The sequence below is a fragment of the Oryctolagus cuniculus genome, chromosome 1 (genome assembly GCF_051225735.1).
Source record: "Oryctolagus cuniculus isolate XC-2025 breed Fujian yellow rabbit chromosome 1, ASM5122573v1, whole genome shotgun sequence".
NCBI classification, from domain to species: domain Eukaryota; kingdom Metazoa; phylum Chordata; class Mammalia; order Lagomorpha; family Leporidae; genus Oryctolagus; species Oryctolagus cuniculus.
This window is the reverse complement of record NC_142867.1, coordinates 10,717,338-10,737,611: the sequence shown is the minus strand read 5'-3', so window position 1 is coordinate 10,737,611 and position 20,274 is coordinate 10,717,338. Positions and strand designations below refer to the sequence as shown.

Genomic DNA, 20,274 nt, shown 5'->3' with positions numbered 1-20,274 from the left:
AGAAAGGCTCCCAATCACAAATTCAGTGCTCCTTTGGGAATTGAACTTGGGCCACCAGAAGGAAAGGAAATCATATTCTAAGGCTCAGTTACAGACCAGGCCACTTCCTAGAGCAGTTACTGACAGTACCTGGAGCATGGAGGACACACACAGTGCATGCTGGCACCTGCTCAGGGTAGGAGAGTGGCTAAAGGCACTGGCTGTGGATTCACATCACACGCACATGACTGGGAATTTGGTTCTGCTTTAAACAGCTACGTGAACACAGAACCCATTATTTAGCCTTGTAGAATCTGTGAAATCAGAATGGTACTCATTTCACCAGAACATAAAGGATTCTAATGACTTGACTTTAAGATTTTATTTTTTGAAAGGCGGATACATAGAAGGGGAGAGAGAGCTTTCTCCACTAGTTCACTCCCCATATGGCCTCAACAGCCAGGGCTGGGCCAGCCGCAAGCCAGAAGTTTCTTCTAGGTCTCCCACGTGGGTGCAGGGCCCAAGCACTTGTACCATCTGCTGCTGCTGTTCAGGCTCATTAGCAGGGAGCTGGATTGGCAGGGGAGCAGCCAGGACTTGAACCAGTGTCCATATATATGGGATGCCAGTGCTGCAGGTGGACGCTTAACCTTTTTTTTTTTTTAAAGATTTATTTTATTTATTTGAAAGACAGTGTTACAGAGAGAGGTAGAGACAGAGAGGTCTTCCATCCGCTGGTTCACTCCCAATGGCTGCAACAGCTGGAGCTGCACCGATCTGAAGCCAGGAGCCTCCTTCGGGTCTCCCACATGGGTGCAGAGGCCCAAGGACTTGGGCCATCTTCCACTGCTATCCCAGGCCATAGCAGAAAGCTGGATCGGAAGAGAAGGAGCCAGGACTTGAACTGGTGCCCATATGGGATGCTGGTGCTTCAGGCCAGGGCTTTAACCTGCTGTACTACAGCCCTGGCCTCTGTAGGCTTAACCTTCTATGCTACAGCGCCAGCTCCTCTAATGATTGATGAAGGTGTAATGCCAACATGTCCCAAGTGCTCACGCACTGGGAGTGGCTATCACCAGCTGGTCACCCTAGGAAAGGGGCCCCTTATCACCTACTTTGCCCAAATTTGACTCTAAGTACCCCCAGCCACAGGGCCACCCCATCCAGGGTCTCCTGTTCCTCAGCCACAGCATGGGTCCTGGACCACAGGGCCAGTATCAGCATTCACAGGTGCCCATGCTTCTTGGGTCCAAACTGAACTTCTGCCTGGCACGGTGACCCCAAGCCACTCACTTACACTTGGGTCTTATTTTCCAGGTTCCTTTCTAACAAGATAAACAAGTGCTTAAAAGCCATTAACTATTTTTTAACAGAACGTTTTCCATGTTTATTTATTTTCATCTACTTGAAAGAGATTTTCCACCCACTCGTTCACTCCCCAAATGCCCACAATGCCAGTTCTGGGCCAGGCTGAAGCCTCCTACCAGGAAACCCATGCATGTCTCCCATGTGTGTGGCAAGACCCAAGCACACAGGCCATCTTCCACGGCTTTCCCAGGATAAGATGTGGAGCAGCCAGGACTCAAACTGGCACTCCCATAGGGGATGCAGGTGTCGCAAGCAGCAGTTGAACCCACTGCACCACAGACACCCACACCAGTCATTAACTACTAAGGACATCCACATGGGACTCTCATGTGATTCTATGCAGACAATCCTGTAGATCTTTGGTGCCCTCTGATTGACACTCCCTAGTTCTGCGAGGATGAGGCTGTCCTAGGGCTCTTGCAGGTTGCCCCAGAGCTCCTTTAACCACGATGTTATTTCAGCAGAGAAGGCTTCTGTGAGGAGCTGTTTCACTCATAGCGAAGTCTTCACCCCAGTGAGATGGCATTGGGAGTGCGGCCTTTGAGGAGATTAGGTCGTGAGGGTGGAGCCTTCATGAATGGATTGTGCCCTCATACAGGGGCCCCTGAGAGCACTCCCGTACTCTCTGCCCCCATGAGGTTTCAGCAGGAAGTCTGCGGGGAAGCCACCCTCAGCAGCTTCCAGAATTGTGAGAAATGCGTGTTGTTTACCCAGTCTACAGTGTTTCTGTTACATCAGCCCAAGAGGACTGACAGCTGTGATTCTCATAAACATATTTGATGAACATCAAACTTCATAAGCAAGTGAGATACCTACCCATCTGAAAGGGGGGAGCTGGTCATGTGACCAAGGTGCCCTCATCCCAGCAGTGCTGCAGGCTTCCTCCACCAGGTAGCTGTCAGGGCCTTACTGCCAACATCTGACAGTGTGGTGCTGGGCTGCAGTCAGCCAGATCGCTCCTCTCTGGGAGCTGGCAGACCCAAACCCCAGACCTCATCCCTCCTGTCTGCTGAGCACAGTAGAATGGAACCTGGAACTGTCAGGGCTTATTTGATGATTTTTTAAAATTTTTATTTATACATTACAGAGACAAAGCTTACATCCACTAGTTCACTCTCCAAATGTCCCTAACAGCCAAGGGGCCAAAGCTGGGGAGCCCAGAATTCAATCCATGTCTCCCATGTGGACAGTAGGAACCCAGCTACTTGAACCATCACTGCTACCTTGCAGGGAAGGGAAGCCAGTCAGGAGCCAGAGCTGGGGAACAAACCCGGGTATTCCAGTGAGATGGTGCCTGTCCGGGCTTGCTTGGAGAAGGCAAGAAAAGCCACAGTGGTGGTAGAGGAGCGAGACTCCTCCCTCCCTCACCCAGAAGACGGAGTTAAGCTAGGTAAGTGGCCACTGTGGGGGCAGGACAGCTGATGCTCAGCAAAGGAGACCTATGAAAGAGGCTTCTGGGGCCTGCTGGGCACGGTGCACCACAGTTATGGTTTCATGATGAGTGGGAGAGGGAAGCATAGGTGGGCTTGGGCCCCAGTGGGCAGGAAGCCCTGACCCAGCAAAGGGAAGTAACAGGAACCCACTACCTCTCTACTCATCACTACCAGGACATCTGGGAACAGGCCGTCTGTTCTTGAGAGCAGGTTACCAGGGCCCGAGGGACTGCCTGACGGTGACAGGCACGTAAGTCACAGGAAAAGGCTGCGATCCAGACTCCCGCTGTAGCAGCAGCTGGAAGAGGTGGAGCCACGTGGTCACACATGTGAACACATGGACACACACGCAGAGCACAGTGCAGTGATGTGAACCGGCAGCTCAGAGCTGCCAGCTCCTCCACCTGTGCCCCTGCAGAAGCTGCTTTCTGCCACCCTCCATGCCTTCTCTCTGCCCAGCCTCACATCCAGGTGGGCTGGCTGGGGACAACAAAGCGGATGAGTGGCTTCCTGGGGAGTGGGTGCACTGAGATGCATGCCCTCAAGGGGAAAACTGACTCCCTCAGCTTCCACAGCGTGGGCTGCACTTGAGTCCCAGCTCCTCTGAGCTGTCGGGATTGTCTAGCACATCCCCAGGAGTCGAAAGGGGCAGTCAGCCTGACTCCACACAGGACAGGTGCAGCAGGAGCGACCAGGGCAAGCAGGATCTTGTGGAAACAGAGGACCTGAGAAGTCCACGACAAGAAGCCAAAGCCATCAAGAAAAGCAGATGGGCAGCACGTGGCTGGAGAGAGTAGACCTGTTCCCGTGGCAAGGAGAAGTTTGGGCCCAGCACCCAAAGGTTGTTCCGCAGTCAGCCGGGAGCCCAGGAGTAGGAACGCTTCTGAGAGGAGTGCAGACTGCACCACCAGGTGCTCCTGAAGCCCCTTCCCACTTCATTCCCCGTCATGCAGCAGAGGCTGGAAAGACAGGCAGATGCACAGGGTTAATAACATCAAAACAGTTCCAGACCCACAGGGGCCTCGCCAGGCACGAGCTGTACAGGTAGATCCCAACCTGCAGGGTTATCCTCACCAAGCCACCAGATCTCAGGGGAGCCCCAAAGCCCCTGATCCCGGACACTCCCCCGTTCCCTACATCCTGTCAGATACCCGATGGCCAGGAACAGCAGCACCTACTCCAAGCACCATCCCATCAGGCTAACTGAAGCTGGCAGAGCGGAAATGGCTGCACGCACACCTCATGTTCTAGCCCTTACCTCGGCACTTTAGGCCACACCTCATCCCCTGAAACCACAGGACTGGGGAGGGGGCTGTGTTTCCTAATGGACAGCCCCTAGGGGCCCCTGAGCCTCACGGCTCCCTCTGCTGTGATAGCAGTGTTTGACACCAGTGTTCCCATCACCTTCAAGCTACTTGGTTTCCCCTTGCTACTGCACCTGTCTTTTTGGCAAAGCCCAGGTCTTTCCTGGGTGACCATGTTTTAGACCTGGCCCTACCCCACCCTGGAATGGGGGACAGAAAGCCGTACCTGTCTGTCAGTGAGGCTCCCTGGCTCTGGCCGCTTCCAAGATGAAGCCAAAAGGATATAGAGTACCAGCAGCCCGAAGGCCAGCACCAGCAACCCAGTGCTATTGGCAAAGACGGCCTCGGGGGGCAGGCTGGAGTACGGCTTGCCTGGATCTTTCCTGAAGATGATAAGATGACATGAACCCTTGAGAGACCTTCCCACTTGTTCTTTCCCCGTGAGCCTTGAGGCTACTAACAGAGAGTGGGAAAATCTGGGACCACTTGGGACCTGGAATGTGAATACATTAAGTTCCTGCCCAGTAAATACCGCATAAGGCTTTTCACCTCTGAGGAAACCAAAGCTCAAAGCAGTGAAATTCACAGCCAAAAGTTACATAACTAGTAAATGGCACACCCAAGATCTATATCCAGGTCTGACCTCAAACCTTATTTGCTCTTCCCTGCACTCCACTGCTTCAGAATCACAGACAGAGTGGTGAGGCATTAGTCTCTGGAGTTGGACTGCCCAATTCATATCCCAGCTCTGCCACTTAGCTGCTGGATACCCTTAGGGAAGTTACTGAACTTCTCTGTGCCTCAGTTCCCTCATTGGGAAGTGGCAATGACAACGCTCCCAATGCTGTACAGTGGCTGAGAGGATTAAATATCAAGTGCTTAAAACAGTTGCTGACACACGGTAGGTGAATCAACCTGATGCTCAATAAATATTTGCTGACCGATTCAGCAATGTCAGCCCAAAGGCAGGCCAGCTTCCAGATCAGGAAGGGGCCCAACTCCAAAGGCTCTCACCCCTTGGCTGGGCCCCATGATCATGGGGTGTACCTTTTGAAGACCCCCTCCCTCCCCTCAGCCTTAGAGGTGGGGACCCCATCACACTCACAAGCTGAAGATAAGCTTCTCGTTAATGCCGGAAATGACAGAGGCAACAGACAGGGTGAGGATGGAGGCTCCGAAGAACACGTGGATGGGTTTCAGGAGGCTGCGCAGCCACAGGGATGCCCAGGGCAGGAGGAAGACGGCAAATCCCAGGACCCACTGTAGACACAGGAAAGGCGGCACCCGACTGTACTGGAGCTGATCACAGACGCACAGCTCTCCTCACCCCACCCCACCAGCCCCTCCTGCCCATCACTGTCGCTTGGCCCTGCTTTCCCGACTCCAACACTCCCACCAGGCATTGTCCCACTATCACACCCAGCCTCCACGCAGTGCTCTGTCAGTGTCTATTACATATGCAGCAAGAATGTTCTGGGAACTGCTGAGCCACAATCCCACTCCCCTAGCAAACCCAACCACCCTTGTTTGTCTCTGCTTCCTTCCAGCCTGTGCTCATAAAACTCCCCACTGGCAGGGCTGACCTCAGAATACACAAATCAGTTCTAAAGTTGCTTTGGTTGAGAGGTGGGAATGGGAAGTGGGCAAGCAGTGGCTCAAGAGTGTCAATGCGGGACATGCTATGATGAAGTTAGCCCAGAAGGCTGTGAGATGAGATGGACTGTGTGAGGGGTAAAAGGCACAGGGAAACTGGGGAGCCAGCAACCTCCCACAGCTCTATAAACTGCCAAGCTGGAGAACATACTCTGCAAGGCCCTCTCGAGGCAGGGAAAGACCCAGCCAAAGAGTCCAGGGCTGCTAGACCCAGCATGGGGGGATCTAGGGAGGAGGGCGGGAGGACCCACCTGGCAGGCGAAGAGGATGACAGTGGTGATGCCCAGCCAGCTGTGCAGAGAGTAGAGGTTGGCGATATTTTCATGGCTGTGAAACTCGAAGACTGCGACCAGCCCCACAACGGTGAAGATGAAGGCCATCAGGTGTAGGCCTGCGTGGAGGAATTTCCAGGGCAGCTTGGGCCCCACCCAGGACTGCGGCAGACGGTACACCAGCGACGCTGCAGGGGAGAGCAGTCCTGGGCTCAGCCACATCAGGAGAACTGGGGACCAGGTCCCACCCAGCCTCCCAACGAGGGAAGAAGTGCAAGGACACTGGAGTCAACACTCAGCATCTTCCATCCTCCCATCACTCGGGGGATAGCAGTCAGCCGTGAGGGAGGAGAGAAGGGCCCGTTGGAGAAGCAGGAGCAGGTGTCCTGAAGCTGCCACTCTGTCACAACAATCATAAAGGCAGCCCCAAAGCACTGTCACGTTCAGTATGTTTCATCAAACTGAATTCTCACAACCAAGGTGAGTTATCAAGTACACAGGCAGAAAGGTCACACAACCTGGGTCCAAATCCGGGCTCCGCTTCTTGCCTGTTTGGTCTTCCTATTGGTCTTCCTAAGTCCCAGTTTCCTCATCAGTAAAATGGGTATCAATAGAGCCCACCCCACCAGCTAGTTGTAAGGACAAAATGGAACGATGGATGTGGAGAGGGTTGGTAAGCTGGTCTTATCAATGTCATTATTCCCATTTTACAAGCAGGGAAAATGAGGCTCACCTGGGCCTCAAGGCACAGATTTGAATGCAGGGGGCAAAGCTGGACCCCAGAAGAGTGATTCCTTCACTAGGATTAACTACAGCCCATAGGTCACAGCCAGCCCACACCTATGTTTGTGAATGGACAGTTACTGGAACACAGTAAACACATGGGCCATGCTCATGTCTATGTCTGTTCTCATAATAAAATGGCAGAGTCAAGTAGCTGCCACACAGGTCACACGGCTGGCAAAGGCTAGAATCCGTACTTAGAAAACCCCTGCCCTAGAGTCTGTGCTCTTCAAAGACAGCCCTACCACCTCACTTCTCCCCTCAAATGACAGCTGGGCCTAACCCCATAACCCCAAACCCAACACTGATTGAGGCCAGACTTGGAAAGGAAAGTGCTTGTCCACCTGGGCCCAGGGCCATGGCATACCTCCCATGCCAACCTGTTACTCACCAGCTCCATAAAGTACTACCATGCCAGTGACCATGAGCACTGGGTGCCAGTTGAACATGTGGGTGCTGCCATCCCAGGCAAAGCCGCCACGCCAGTACTGCATCCAGTAGGCGGTGAAGAGAACAGACATGGAGCCCAGGGACCCCAGCACGAGGCAGGTCAGGTAAAACCAGCCTGAAGCCATTCAGATCGAGCACTCCTAGAAGAAACAGAAGTCACGGGTCCCCACTGGCTTGGGGCACCCTGCATGCTGGCTAAAGGAGTAACACTGACCTTGCTTATGGCTTGTGGGATGAATCCTGTTGCTTCAGCCCCCGGTCAGCAGTCTGAACACTCCCCCAGGAGCCCTTGAGAGCTGGGCGGACCTAATCTCTGGTTACAGACAAGGAGTAAGGCCCCACCCCAGCGGCAGCAAGCTCAAGGCTGTGGCAGGTCCTGGAACGGGCCTTCTGTGCTGTGGTTGGAAGCCCAGACCCTAGGCCCAGAGCTCTGAGATCACCCTCCCTTCACAGAAGCAGAATATAAAGCATTAACCTCTCTCCCCGAGAAAAAAAGGAACAGCAATCAAAATCCAGATTAGTGGGGCCAGCATTGTGGCACAGCAGGTTAAACCACTGCCTATGACGGCAGCATCCCCCATGGCTGCCAGCTTGTGTGCCGGCTGCTCCACTTCCAATCCAGCTCCCTAATACTCCTGGGAAAGCAGTAGAAGATGGCCCAAGTACTTGTGCCCCAGCACCCACAGGGAGCCCTGGATGAAGCTTCTGGATTCAGCCTGGCCCAGCCCTGGCTGTTGTGGCCATTGGGGAGTGAACCAATGGATGGAAGACCGCTCTCTCTCTCTGCAACTCTGCCTTTCAAATAAATAAATAAATCTTTAAAAAAAAAAAAAATCCAGGTTAGTTTACACAAATGCCCAGGCTCTCGGTTTTAACATAAGGAAGCAAAAATCACAATCTGAATGGGGAAAACTCACTAAAGGTTGAGTGGTGCTGTCCAAACACCAGAGGTGTTTCAGGTTTCAGAATTTTTCAGACTTTGAAGTAGGCACACATTGTTTGCATGACATGTCAGCACTCAAAACGTTTCAGATTTGGGAGCATTTTTGCATTTCCGGATTAGAGATGCTCAATTTACATTATCAGGCTCGCCAGGAAGAAGTCCTCCAGGCTCCCACTTCTGAGGGACAGTGATGCCTCACCAGGTGGTAAGCCCAGTGGAAGGGATTTCCACAGGGAAGGCGGGATTGGGTCTTCACTCCCGACTCCCCGCCGTGCCAGTCCCTGAACTCAGTGATACCCCTCAGCGGTCTCTAGCCCGCCTCGGACTTCCGCTTTCTTGGGGGAAAGTCCGGAGGAGGAAAGAGGAACAAGAACTCATGGTCTAGAAAGCAACAGGTCTATTCTGAGAGTTCCACGTGCATTTGTTAACTCAAAACCCACCCGGTTTCAGGCCTGCCAAATGTTTATGCTCCTGTGCAGCTGCTTATGAAGGCCAGGCAAACGGGCAAAGCTACAGGACTGGTCCTGCTTCCAGAAAACGTGTGGACAACACGGGTCCCGGCCTCGCAGCCGTCATCCTATCCCCCAGACTCACATCACGCAGGCAGCAATGTGGCCTCCTGCAGCTGAGGCCCCTCACAGTGAACCAGCTAACAGACGAAAATTAGCTGCTAACTCTTGAAGGAAGAGAATATCTGATTCCTCACCTTTAGTCCTAGGGAAAGTTGACACGGTGGTGGCCTGGGCCCCAATGCTCACACAACAGTCACCTGCGGCAAATCACTTAGTGTTTGTAAGACAGCTCGCATCTGAAAGAAAGCTGTGGCAATAAGAATGTTATTTACTGAACACCAGTTCTAAGCACTACAATCGTTTATTAAAAAATATTTATTTATTTGCGAGGCAAAGTTATAGACAGAGGGAGAGACAAAGAGATCTTCCATCTGCTAGTTCACTCCCCCAAATGGCCACTACAGCCAGAGCTAGGCCAACCCGAAGCCAAGAGCCAGGAGCTTCTTCCAGTCTCCCACGTGGGTACAGGTGCCCAAGCACTTGGGGCATCTTCCACTGCCTTCCCAGGCCATTAGCAGGGAGCTGGATCAGAAGTGGAGCAGCCGAAATACAAACTGGTGCCCATATCGGATGCCAGTGCTGCAGGTAGAAGCTCAACCTACTACACCACAGCACTGGCCCCAGAATCCTGCAGGCACCATACCATTCACTTCTTTCAACAGCCCTGCAGAGACTCCGCCTCCCCCCCCCATCTCCCACCTGAGGAGACTAGGACACAGAGACATGGAGTCACCGGCACTAGGACCCAGCCAAGTGGGTAGGGAGTTTCCAGTCCTCATCTGCTTGGCTTCAAGGTCCTTGCCTTCTCATTGTCCACAGGTTCTCAGAAGATCAAGTGAAAAAGTGAATGAGAGCACATTCTAAGAGTCAAGTGTGCTAGCTCTTCTTAGTTACTACTGTTGCAGAATTTTATCCTAACTCCTAACAAAAACCTGAAGCTCGTGGTCCCCATGCCTGCCCTGGCCTCAATAATCCTGATTACATGGCAGGTGTGATGCCCAGGGTGATCCCAGACCAGATGTCCAGCTCACCAGGGACAGACACTGGGCTCTCACCAGGTGATTCAAGTTAGCAATAATCTCTGAGAGAGGAAGATGTGAGGACTCAGGGGATAAAACTGTGTTTCACTGAGTCTAGAAGCTTCCTTGAAACTTTGTGACTCAACTACTGAATTCAGAGACTTGCCTCTGAGCCCTAGCACTGCCCCCTCAGTTCCCGTAAGCACAGAGGAAGTCTCAGGTCATCAAATATTCAGCTAACACCCCGCTGCCCACAGTAAAGTAAGTCAGCACCCAGGAGCTCTTGGCTGACAGGCCCCATCCCTCTGACAGCTACTTCCATAATCTTTCCTTTGTAAAAGAAAACATGGTCCAAGAGGGACTGGATTGCTGCTGTGTGATAGACTTAGGATAAACCACCAGGTCACTTTTCCGACACTACTCTGCTCAAAACGCACAGATAAGCCCTCTTCCCTGAAAGAGAGCTACAGCATGGGGAAAGGACGAATACACTGAAAAATGCAACGTGAACACTGAGAGTATCCTCTCACTGGTTCTAAGAGAGCAGGGAGGGCTATGAATTCAGAATGTGCTCACCACTGGTCTCAGCCAACTCTTCTGTAAAGCACCAATAGGAAAGGCTTTAGGCACTGCAGGGCATAAGGTCTCTGCCACAGCCAAGGCAAGTCTGCCGATGTGGTGCCACAGCAGCCAAAGATCTTAACAAATGACTATGATCGGGCCTGGAACTGTGGCATAGCGGGTAAAGCCACAGCGGCTTTCCATGAGTGCCAGTTCGAGTCCTAGATGCTCCATTTCCGATCTAGCTGTCTGCTATGGCCTGGAAAAGCAGTGGAAGATGGCCCAAGTGCCTGGGCTCCTGTACCTGCTTGGGAGACCCAGAAGTTCCAGGCTCCTGGCTTCGGATTGTCCCAGCTCCAGCCACTACAGCCATCTGGGGAGTGAACCAGTGGATGGAAGACCTCTCTGCCTCTGTCTCTGTAACTCTGCCTTTCAAATAAATAATCTTTTTTTAAAAAAAATGACTATGACCATGTTCCAGTAACACTTTACCAGTGGACACTGAAAATGGATTTTCATAATTTTTTTAAAATGTATTTATCTGAAAGGCAGAGTTACACAGAGAGAGAAAGAGAGGCAGAGAGAGAGAGAGAGAGAGAGAGAGGTCTTCCATCTGCTGGTTCGCTTCCCAATTGGCCGCAATGGCCCAACTGTGCCGATCCGAAGCCAGGTGCCAGGAGCTCCCTCCAAATCTCCCACGTGGGTGCAGGGACTTGGGCCATCTTCTACTGCTTTCCCAGGCCATAGCAGAAAAGTGGATCAGAAGTGGAGCAGCTGGGACTCAAATCGGCACCCATATGGGATGCTGTAGTCAGCAGCTTAACCCACTACGTCATAGCGCCGGCCCGGATTTTCATAATTTTCTTCACTCACAAGGTATCCTTTTCCTTTCCATCATCTAAACATGTAAACACCACTCAGGCAGCCCAGATCTGGTCTGTGAATTGTAGTGTATAAACTTTGGTCCAAGGAGTCTACCTGCTACCCTAATACAGCACTCTCAATTCCTTGGCACAAAGAAGTCTCCCAGGCTAAGCCTAACATACCAGCCCCAGTGGTAAGACAAGACAAGGGCATCTGCCATTCAGCCCTTAGTCTCAGAAACTCTTGCAACGTTACTTTTTATAATTAGTAAAAAAAAAAAAAAAAATAGGAAGGGAAGAAAGTCAGTTTATTGCTTTCCTTTCCCAGTTGGGGGATGAGAGTTCAGAGCCAGTGTTGTGGCACAGCACGTTATGCCACTGCTAGGTAAGAGCGCCCAGTTAGCGTCCTGGATACTGTGAGCTTCAGATCCAGCTTCCTGCTCATGCAGCTGGCCCCAGTACTTGGGACCAGGCAGGCATGGGAGACCAAGATGAAGTCCTGGCCCCTGGCTTTGGCTGGCCCTTTTGCAGGCATTTGGGGAGCAAACCAGTGGACAGAAGATCTCTCTCTGTCACTCTGTACTTCAAATAAGAAAATCTTTTAAAAACTGCATGCGGGGCCTGTGTTGTGGTACCAGTGGGTTAAGCTGCCACTTGCAATGCCAGCATCCCATTTCAGAGTGCCAGGTTCACGTCTCAGCTGCTGTTTCTGATCCAGCTTCCTGCTAATGTGTACCCTGGGAGGCAGCAGATGATGGCTCAAGTACTTGGGCCTCTGCCACCCAAGTGGGAGACCTGGATGGAGTTCCAGGCTGCTGCCTTCCCCTGGTTGCAGCTATTTGGGGAGTGAACCAGCAGACAGAAGCTCAGTCGGTCGGTCGGTCGGTCTCTTTCGCTCTGCCTTTCAGATAAATGAATCGTTTGTTAAAAAAATATCAGAGATCCAGACTTAGGGCTCAAATTTTAAATTCTTATTCTTACAGATCCAAAATACTCAGTTAACACCGAGACCCAAACAAAAGAAACGACTTGGCCAACGTGCGTGGCAGAGCTGGTACAGGAGCTCAGGAGCGCTGTTTCCCAAGGTGAAGTCAAGGCTCAGCAGTCCAGGCAGGAGGCAGGCAAGCAGAGAATTACAGACCTGTCTTGGACTGGGTTCAGGTCTGGCTCAGGCTTCCGAAGGACGGGTCCAGGCACTCGGAGGCTCTGGCTGGGCGCTTAGTACCCCCTAACCGCCAGTGAAAGTTGGGGCAAGGGACTCCTCTTGCTCCCTGCGCCTTCCGAAGGGCTTGTGTGCCTTTACAACCACCACCTGCGGGAGGAAGAGCGCAGAGACCTGTGTCTGTTTCCCAGAAGAGAAAAAGTGAGGCTGAGCGAGGGGTCGCGACAGTGCGAAGCGAGGCAGTAGCGGGGCGCCTGCATTCGAACGAACCCAGGTCCCTGACTCCCAGCCCGAGCTCCTTCTCACCCCTAACCACAGTGAGACGCCGCAAGGCCGGGGTCTCCCGAGACCCGCCTCTCGCCACCGCAGCTGCAGCTCCCGAAGCTCCTGGAACTTTCACTGACGCCAGAAGCGAGCTGTCACCGCCGTCCCAGCGGGGAGCCACGGGCAGCGCCTCACTTTCTCTTATAAGCTCGCGGGGAACTTCCGGCTGCGCGCAAAGCCGCCTGGGAAATGGAGTCCGGAGCCCGAGATGGGCAGGCTCCCGGGTACTGCGGCCCCCGCAACTACGGTTCGGGCACGGGCCTTTCTTCCCCAAGCCACGACGCGTCTGCCCGCCCTGCACTCCCCGACGCCCCCAACGCCCGGAAGCGGAATGTTCGGGTTGAGGCGATGCCTCCCGCCAGGGGCTGGTCCTGAGCCAGGCCGTGCGCGGCATGGGTGGGCAAGCCTTGCTCGGCTTAGGGGACGCTGCGAGGGCCGGGAGCAAGGTGGGCCCGGGAAGAATGAAGGCCCAGATATGGCGGCCGGGATGGTCCTGGAGCGGAGAGACGAAGCCCGCGTCCTCCATCTGCTTCCGGAATTTAAAGGCGGTTTCCGGAAGCCGGGATGGTGTCGCCATGACAACCGCCGTTGGCCCTGTGAGGCGAAGCGTGGTGGATGAGGATCGGGTAAAGTGGCCGGAGAACAGTTTCTGTTACTGTCGTTTTGGGTTCGGGCTGGTGTGGGTTTGTTTTTTTTTTGCCAAGGTAGCCCCATTTTCCAGCGGGACTGGGAAGGGTGAGGCAGGCTGCTCTGGGGACCAAGGGAAGGCAGCAGGTAGCGGTGGACGAGCTGTGAGGAGCGCTGCTTTCGCCTGCGAGTCACCGCCGCCCCGCGCTGCGGGGGATGGCCGTCCACCTCGGGAGAACGATCCTGGCAGCCCTTCGTGGCCTGTGAGGAGGACAGTGGAAGCACGGGTGAGGTGGCACAGCGCCCGGGCGTCCTGGCTGTGCCGGCGAGGAATGACTTGAACTCTCGACCCTGTGTACGCCCCTGTGACGTGGGGACAGCTCCTTCCCACCTTGCAAAGTTGTTGCAAGGATTAAAGGGGATTATCCCAGATGAGGAGTCTCTCATGGTGCTGCTAACCTAGGTGATAGCTAACGATGCTAGTTAGTAAGCCTTGGACCCCAGGCTCGCGGAAGCCTCTGTCTCCAGCCAGTACGGTGGCCCAGGTGCCTTCGCCTCTGAGAGCTCCCATAAAATGGGGATTGTGTGCATTATAACGGCTGCTTCCCAAGGTGGTTGTAGGATTAAGTAATGCTATAAATATGGAAACAGGGGCCTGTGTTGTGGCATAGTAGGTAAAGCATACCCCTGTGGTGCTGATATCCCATATGGGTGCCACTTCCTGTGCCGGCTACTCCACTTCTGAGCCAGCTCCCTGCTACTGTGCCTGGGAAGGCAGCAGAGGATGGCCCAACTGCTTGGGCCCCTGCACCCATGGAGGAGAACCCAAATGAAGCTCCTGACCCTGGCTTTGGACTGCTCTGCTTCAGCCGTTGGCAGCCCTTAGAGGAGTGAACCAGTGGATGGAGGATCTGTCTCTCCCTCTAATTTTGCCTTTCAAGAGTAAAATAAATATTTTTAAAAATAAATATAGAGAGCCGGCGCCGTGGCTCAATAGGCTAATCCTCCACCTTGCGGCGCCGGCACACCGGGTTCTAGTCCCGGTTGGGGCGCCGGATTCTGTCCCGGTTGCCCCTCTTCCAGGCCAGCTCTCTGCTATGGCCAGGGAGTGCAGTGGAGGATGGCCCAGGTGCTTGGGCCCTGCACCCCATGGGAGACCAGGAAAAGCACCTGGCTCCTGGCTCCTGCCAGGATCAGCGCGGTGCGCCGGCTGCAGCGGCGGCCATTGGAGGGTGAACCAACGGCAAAGGAAGACCTTTCTCTCTGTCTCTCTCTCTCACTGTCCACTCTGCCTGTCAAAAAAAAAAAAAAATATATATATATATATAGAAATAGTACATTGGAAACCGTTTTAATGTAATCACTTTCTAGCACTTTAAGGCATTTTGAAATTTGCTTATAGATTTCTTCTAGCCCCAAGGCACTGATCATCTCCAGAGCAATTTGTGGGTCTTTGTGTAGTGAAAATGAAGCCCCAGTGTCCTTTGTCACTAACATAACCTTAAACTTGAGTTTTTCCCAAGGGCACCATCTCCTCTCAGCTCCCTCAGCCTATACCACTTGCCACTTCCCACTTCCCCTGTGCCTATGTTTTTCCTCCCTAGAAATATTTCAGGCCAGGGGCCAGCGCTGTGGCACAGCAGGTTAACACCCTTGCCTAAAGTGCCAGCATCCCATATTGGTGCCGGTTCAAGATCCAGCTGCTCCACTTCCAATCCAGCTCTCTGCTATGGCCTGGGAAAGCAGTAGAAGAGGCCCCAAGTCTTTGGGCCCCAGCACATGTGTGGGAGACCCAGAAGAAGCTCCTGGCTCCTGGCTTTGGATGGGTGCAGCTCCAGCTGTTGTGGCCATCTGGGGAGTGAACCATAGGATGGAAGACCTCTCTTTCTCTCTGAAAAAAAAAAAAAAAAAAATTTTTTTTTTTCAGGCCAAAGTTATGCAAGAGTTGGCTTTGTGCAGTAGTTACAAGAGTGAAACTCTGGAACCATGCTGCCTGGATTTGAATCCAATCCGCCACTTATTAACTGTGTAACTTTGGACAAATTATTTTACCTCTGTGGGCCTCAATTTTTTCATCTGTAAAGTGGAGAATAATGTATCTTCAGCTTCTTGAGATTATTGTGAGCTTAAAATAACATTAATATTTAGGACAGTCCCTGGTACAGTGAACGTGATACAAGAGGGCTTGCTGCTATTACTACTACTACAACACAACCACAGCACCCTAGATTCCTTTGCCTAGAGAAAGTCTTGAGGGTGAGAGTGCCCAGAAGGAATGGCCAGTTGGGGTTTCTGGTTGTTGGAATGGTGCTTGGCCCTTACTAATTTCTTGTGTTAATGATCTCACAACTTTGCCTCTTTTTCTGCCCCCACAGGCCCAAGGGAAGAACTGATTTTCCCTCTGTGCTGGGGACAGAACCAGGAGCTGTTTTCTGGAGAACTGTGGAATGTGCCCTTGGGGACCCAAGAAAACAGAAGGAAGATGCTGCAGACCAGTAACTACAGCCTGGTGCTGTCCCTGCAGTTCCTGCTGCTGTCCTATGACCTCTTTGTCAACTCCTTCTCAGAGTTGCTCCGAATGGCCCCTGTCATCCAGCTGGTGCTCTTCATGTGAGTTCAGTGGGTGGCTCTGGGAAGCTGAACACGAGCATATGGGAGGCACTGACCGTTGAGATTTAGCATTTTAAAGTTAAGAATGGGGAACTCTCACAGAGAATAAAATTTCACATTGTCCTGGGTTCTCCATGCTGTGTAGACATGGTCTTATTTGTTTATATACTTTTATTGGAAACATTTATTTACTTGAAAGGCAGAATTACAGGGAGAAAAAGAGAGAGATCTTGCATCCACTGATTCACTCTACAGATGGATGCAACAGCCGGGGCTGGGCCAGGCCAAACCCGGGGGCCTGGAACTCTGTCAAGATTGGGTGGCAGGGGCCCAATCACTTGAAGCATCTTCCGCTGCTTTCCCAGATGCATTAGCAGGGAGCTGGATCAGAAGTGGAGCAGCCAGGACTCCAACTGGTTCTCCAGGATGGGATGTCAGTGTTATAGGCGTGGCTTAATTTGCTGCCCTACAACACCAGCCCCCTTGTTTATAAACTTCTAAGAAGGGGAGAGTTAACATATGAAATGAAGGTCGGACTACTGACCCGGGCATTTTCTCCATCTATGAATAGAAATTCTATCTTGCCATGAAAGAGGATTATAAAATGGCAGGTTAAAAACACATTCATTGGGTTTCTGCCACCCATACACAGATCCTGGAAGGCAGTGGTGGTGGTTCAGACAGTTGAAAGCCTGCCACAAATGTGGGAGAACCAGATTGAGTCCCTAGCTCCTAGCTTTAGCCCAGCCCAGCCCTGGTCATTGCAGACATTTGGGGAATGAACCAGCAGATGGAAGCTCTTTCTCCTTGGCTCTCTAGCTCTCAAATAAATAAAGTTTTTAAAAAGTCAATAGGGGCTGGCACTGTAGCATAGTGGGTAAAGCTACTGCCTGTAGTGTCGGCATCCCATATGGGCACCAGTTAGAGTCCTGGCTGCTCCACTTCCGATCCAGCTCTCTGCTATGGTCTGGAAAGCAGGAGAAGATGGCCCAAGTCCTTGGGCTGCTGCACCCATGTGGGAGACCAGGAAGAAGCTCCAGGCTCCTAGCTTCAGACTGGCCCAGCTCTGGCCATTGCAGCCATTTGGGGAGTGAACCAGCAGATATAAGACTTCTTAGTCTCTCTCTGCCTCTGTAACTCTGCCTTTCAAATAAATAATATACAGTGATGCAGTACATGATAATGTTTTGGTCAATGATGTTTACCACAGTGGTGCTTTTGGAGTATATTGCCTAGCAATGTTGTACAACCATCTTAGTTGGTGTGAGTGCAGTTCATGGCGTTCACACAATGATGCAATCCTTTCATGTTGCATTACTCAGAACATATCCCTGTTGATAGGTGACACATGACCATATATGAGTCCCGTAGGACAGAAACTTGCAGGATTTATCCTCAACAATGATTTATAGACTCCATGAGGCAATTTCTAAATTGAAAAACCAGTTTTGGACATGATCTTACTTCATTCAGCAAGTATTCATTGGCCTCCTAAACACTGTTCTAGTTCCAGTGGTAAACTTGACAAGTTCCTGCTCCCATGGGGTTTCCATTCTAGTGGAGAGAGACAATAAACATAATGCAAGAGACTATCATTTCAAATAGTGATGTCATGCAATGGATGTGAAGTGGGGGTGGGGAAGGGAGGCCTTGTTGGATAGAGGGGTTACAGTCTGAAGAAGGGATATGTGGAACTAAGACATGGAATGGCACAAAGGCAATAGCCAAGCAAAGATGGGAGAAGTGCTTCTTGTCTTCCTAAGTGAAATTGTCTGACAGGACCAGGTTATGTGACAGAAAAAGCTGACTTTTTCTGGACAAAGAGAGGAAACTGTCGTCTTAGAAGTGCCTAGTAGGTTGCTGTGTTAAGAGTGTCCAGGGAAGTCCTGTTTGGACTGAAACTCAACTGATGATTAATTTTACCTTTGTGTTATTTGGGTGTCAAACCCATGGCATCTCTGGGGGAGGGTGGTCATAGGACTGTATCACAGGGAAGGAATGACCTCATGGTTTCCTTCAGGACATAGGGCCAGCTGTTGGGTTCTCACACAGACCACCGTTTGGCTATACTTTGTTTTCTATGTCTGCAGCATCCAGGATATTGCAATCCTCTTCAACATCATCATCATTTTCCTCATGTTCTTCAACACCTTCGTCTTCCAGGCTGGCCTGGTCAACCTCCTATTTCATAAGTTCAAAGGGACCATCGTCCTGACAGCTGTGTACTTCGCCCTCAGCATCTCCTTTCACGTCTGGGTCATGGTAAGAGTTGAGCCCTGAATTCTTGAACCTTTGGAGCCAGGGATATCTTTTTCTGTGAGAACCCGGCTTCATTCTTTGATCACACAGAATCCTTGATAAGAAACAGGTGAGATGAAAGTGATCCAGGCTGCAGTTTTGGGCACATGACAATTTCCTGAGGCACTGTTGCCAAACCTTAGGTCTTAAAGAACAGCTTTATCCAAAGGTTGAGGAATTCTTCTGGAACATTCAGTTCACCTTTGCCCCAAATAGACCTACCAGGGCTAAAATAGGACGTTTTTTTCATCAGCTTTTTGGGCAGGTGAGTGTTGCCAGAGGGTCTTCTTAGGTATCAGTGTCTCTGGCTACTGTGATAGAGCGGGATATTTCTAGAGAGCAGCTGAATAAGAGTGCTGCTTACCCTTTGGTACTGAGTGCCCATTACTTAGCCTGGGAAGACCAGCCTTCGAGATATCTCTCTTTGCTTCCAACATAGGCCTCAGTAGATCCAGTTGTCCTGATTGCAGATTTTTCCTGCTGCAGAAATTCTCACAAGTTTTAGGCGTGTCATGTGTTTACCGCGTTTTCATTTTGATGGAACACATTAAAATCCCAGGGTTCTCTAGTCACATCTTCACTAAAGCTGCCTTCTCAGCTGAACCCTCTGTTAGGTTGCCCTTGTCTGGGGGAAAGGGAGAGCCCACGGAAAGGAAAGAGACGCTATCCAAATCTCTACGTGCCTCCTGACGCGGATTCTGTGCTGTGGCTCCTGGAGCCAAAATAGGTCCTGGCTTTGTACTATAAAGCTTCTGATCTGATTAAATCTTGAGTGCAGCAAAGCGTTTATCTGACAAGAGCTGAGCTTGAGACTTTCAAAGCAAGAGAGAGACCAGATGAACTCCTGAGACAATGTATATCATTTCTCCTTGGCAAAGGCTGTGGAATGAAAGGGAATAAATAGCTTAGTTCAACTTCCTCTTTAGGGGTTATAAGGATATCCCCTCTGCAGCAAGACAAAGGAGCTTGAGAAAGGAGAAAGGTGAAATTAGTATGATTTTCAGCCAAGTAACATTTCTGCAGCTAGCCAGCTTGGAGATGTTAGGACCTTGTATGGCCACTGACCTTCCCCTGCCCATTCCTGTCTCTTTGCAGAACTTACGCTGGAAAAATTCCAACAGCTTTGTTTGGACAGATGGACTTCAAACGTTATTTGTATTCCAGAGACTAGGTAAGGAATAGAGCAACCTCAGGCATCACTTTAGTCTCACATATGTCTCCAGCTCTGAGGGCCTTGATTCTGGATTCCCAGCCCAGTCCCAACTGGCTTAGGCTGGTTGGGACAGGCATACCAAGAGCAGGAGAGACTCCTGCCCTCTGCTCTTGCTGGAGAAAGTGGGAAATCAGGAGGCAGGGCCCCTCAGCCTTGTTTGTTTCTGTTCGTACTCTGAAGCGAATACGAGGCACACCCCTGAGGCTTCTTTGCTTACAATTCACAGCGGCAGTGCTGTACTATTACTTCTACAAACGTACCGCTGTGAGACTGGGCGATCCTCGCTTCTACCAAGATTCTCTGTGGCTGCGCAAGGAGTTCATGCAAGTCCGAGGGTGACCTCTTCCTCTCACTCTGATGGATGCCTTTCCTTCCTGACTGAAGCTAAGTGTGTTGCTCTGCAGGGAGGGGTGGCCCAGGAAACAGCTCAGGCCAAAAGATGTTTTGCTAATTGAAGTGTTCCCCAGCAGACTCCAGTACCTAATCCCTTCATTGCCTCCTACTTCAGTTTTCCCCCTTTCCTGCCTTTCTGGCTCTGTAACATTCATTCTTTCTGACCACCCCCCTACCCCAATCCTTATTTCAACTTCCTCGGAGCTCTGTGGCCCTTACCCTTGTCAATCTTCCTTTAGCCTGGGACAGAAGGACCTCCCAGCCCCTGCTTTCCTTACACCACACATGAGTGATGGAAGGATGCAAAGAGATCATTTTGTGCTCCTGGCTAATCACATGATCAGATTTCGATCTTATACTCAAGGCACTTTGTTTACATTTTATAAATAGGAAATAAATTGAATTCTTTTTCCATAAATAGTAGAGTCTGTCTGTCTAGCTAGATTT

The 20,274-nt window shown here is 51.4% G+C and overlaps 2 protein-coding genes across 20 annotated transcripts; one reads left to right on the top strand and one right to left on the bottom strand.

Moving 5' to 3' along the window:
• Window positions 1–2,396: 2,396 nt before the first annotated feature.
• Window positions 2,397–13,263, bottom strand: CYB561A3 (cytochrome b561 family member A3). 18 transcript variants are annotated; one of them, XM_070069808.2, is made up of 9 exons: window positions 12,669–12,805; window positions 12,342–12,512; window positions 8,892–9,004; window positions 7,457–7,687; window positions 7,184–7,382; window positions 5,989–6,197; window positions 5,190–5,344; window positions 4,311–4,467; window positions 2,397–3,739 (listed from the first exon to the last, which is right to left on the bottom strand). In XM_070069808.2, the coding sequence occupies exons 5-9, from the start codon at window positions 7,365–7,367 to the stop codon at window positions 3,716–3,718; spliced, it is 729 nt and encodes a 242-aa protein (XP_069925909.1). In that variant the 5' UTR covers window positions 7,368–7,382; window positions 7,457–7,687; window positions 8,892–9,004; window positions 12,342–12,512; window positions 12,669–12,805; the 3' UTR covers window positions 2,397–3,715. The 18 variants fall into 18 exon arrangements, 15 of the variants coding, with proteins under 15 accessions (XP_069925909.1, XP_069925903.1, XP_069925919.1 ...); XM_070069802.2 differs by having other exon boundaries at window positions 7,457–7,555; XM_070069818.2 differs by lacking the exon at window positions 4,311–4,467.
• Window positions 13,174–20,245, top strand: TMEM138 (transmembrane protein 138). 2 transcript variants are annotated; one of them, XM_008274415.5, is made up of 5 exons: window positions 13,174–13,312; window positions 15,689–15,923; window positions 18,014–18,185; window positions 19,317–19,392; window positions 19,661–20,245. In XM_008274415.5, the coding sequence occupies exons 2-5, from the start codon at window positions 15,796–15,798 to the stop codon at window positions 19,771–19,773; spliced, it is 489 nt and encodes a 162-aa protein (XP_008272637.1). In that variant the 5' UTR covers window positions 13,174–13,312; window positions 15,689–15,795; the 3' UTR covers window positions 19,774–20,245. The 2 variants fall into 2 exon arrangements, with proteins under 2 accessions (XP_008272637.1, XP_089164268.1); XM_089308142.1 differs by lacking the exon at window positions 15,689–15,923 and having other exon boundaries at window positions 13,208–13,312.
• Window positions 20,246–20,274: the final 29 nt, after the last annotated feature.

Bases quoted from the DNA above. Each gene is read 5' to 3' on its own strand.
- CYB561A3 (XM_070069808.2), bottom strand. From the start codon at position 7,367: ATGGCTTCAGGCTGGTTTTACCTGACCTGCCTCGTGCTGGGGTCCCTG. The intron at 6,198-7,183 runs GTGAGTAACAGG...TCTCCCCTGCAG, and splicing joins GGTAGTACTTTATGGAGCTG to CGTCGCTGGTGTACCGTCTG. The intron at 4,468-5,189 runs GTGAGTGTGATG...TATCATCTTCAG, and splicing joins GAGAAGCTTATCTTCAGCTT to GAAAGATCCAGGCAAGCCGT.
- TMEM138 (XM_008274415.5), top strand. From the start codon at position 15,796: ATGCTGCAGACCAGTAACTACAGCCTGGTGCTGTCCCTGCAGTTCCTG. The intron at 18,186-19,316 runs GTAAGAGTTGAG...GTCTCTTTGCAG, and splicing joins CCTTTCACGTCTGGGTCATG to AACTTACGCTGGAAAAATTC. The intron at 19,393-19,660 runs GTAAGGAATAGA...TACAATTCACAG, and splicing joins ATTTGTATTCCAGAGACTAG to CGGCAGTGCTGTACTATTAC.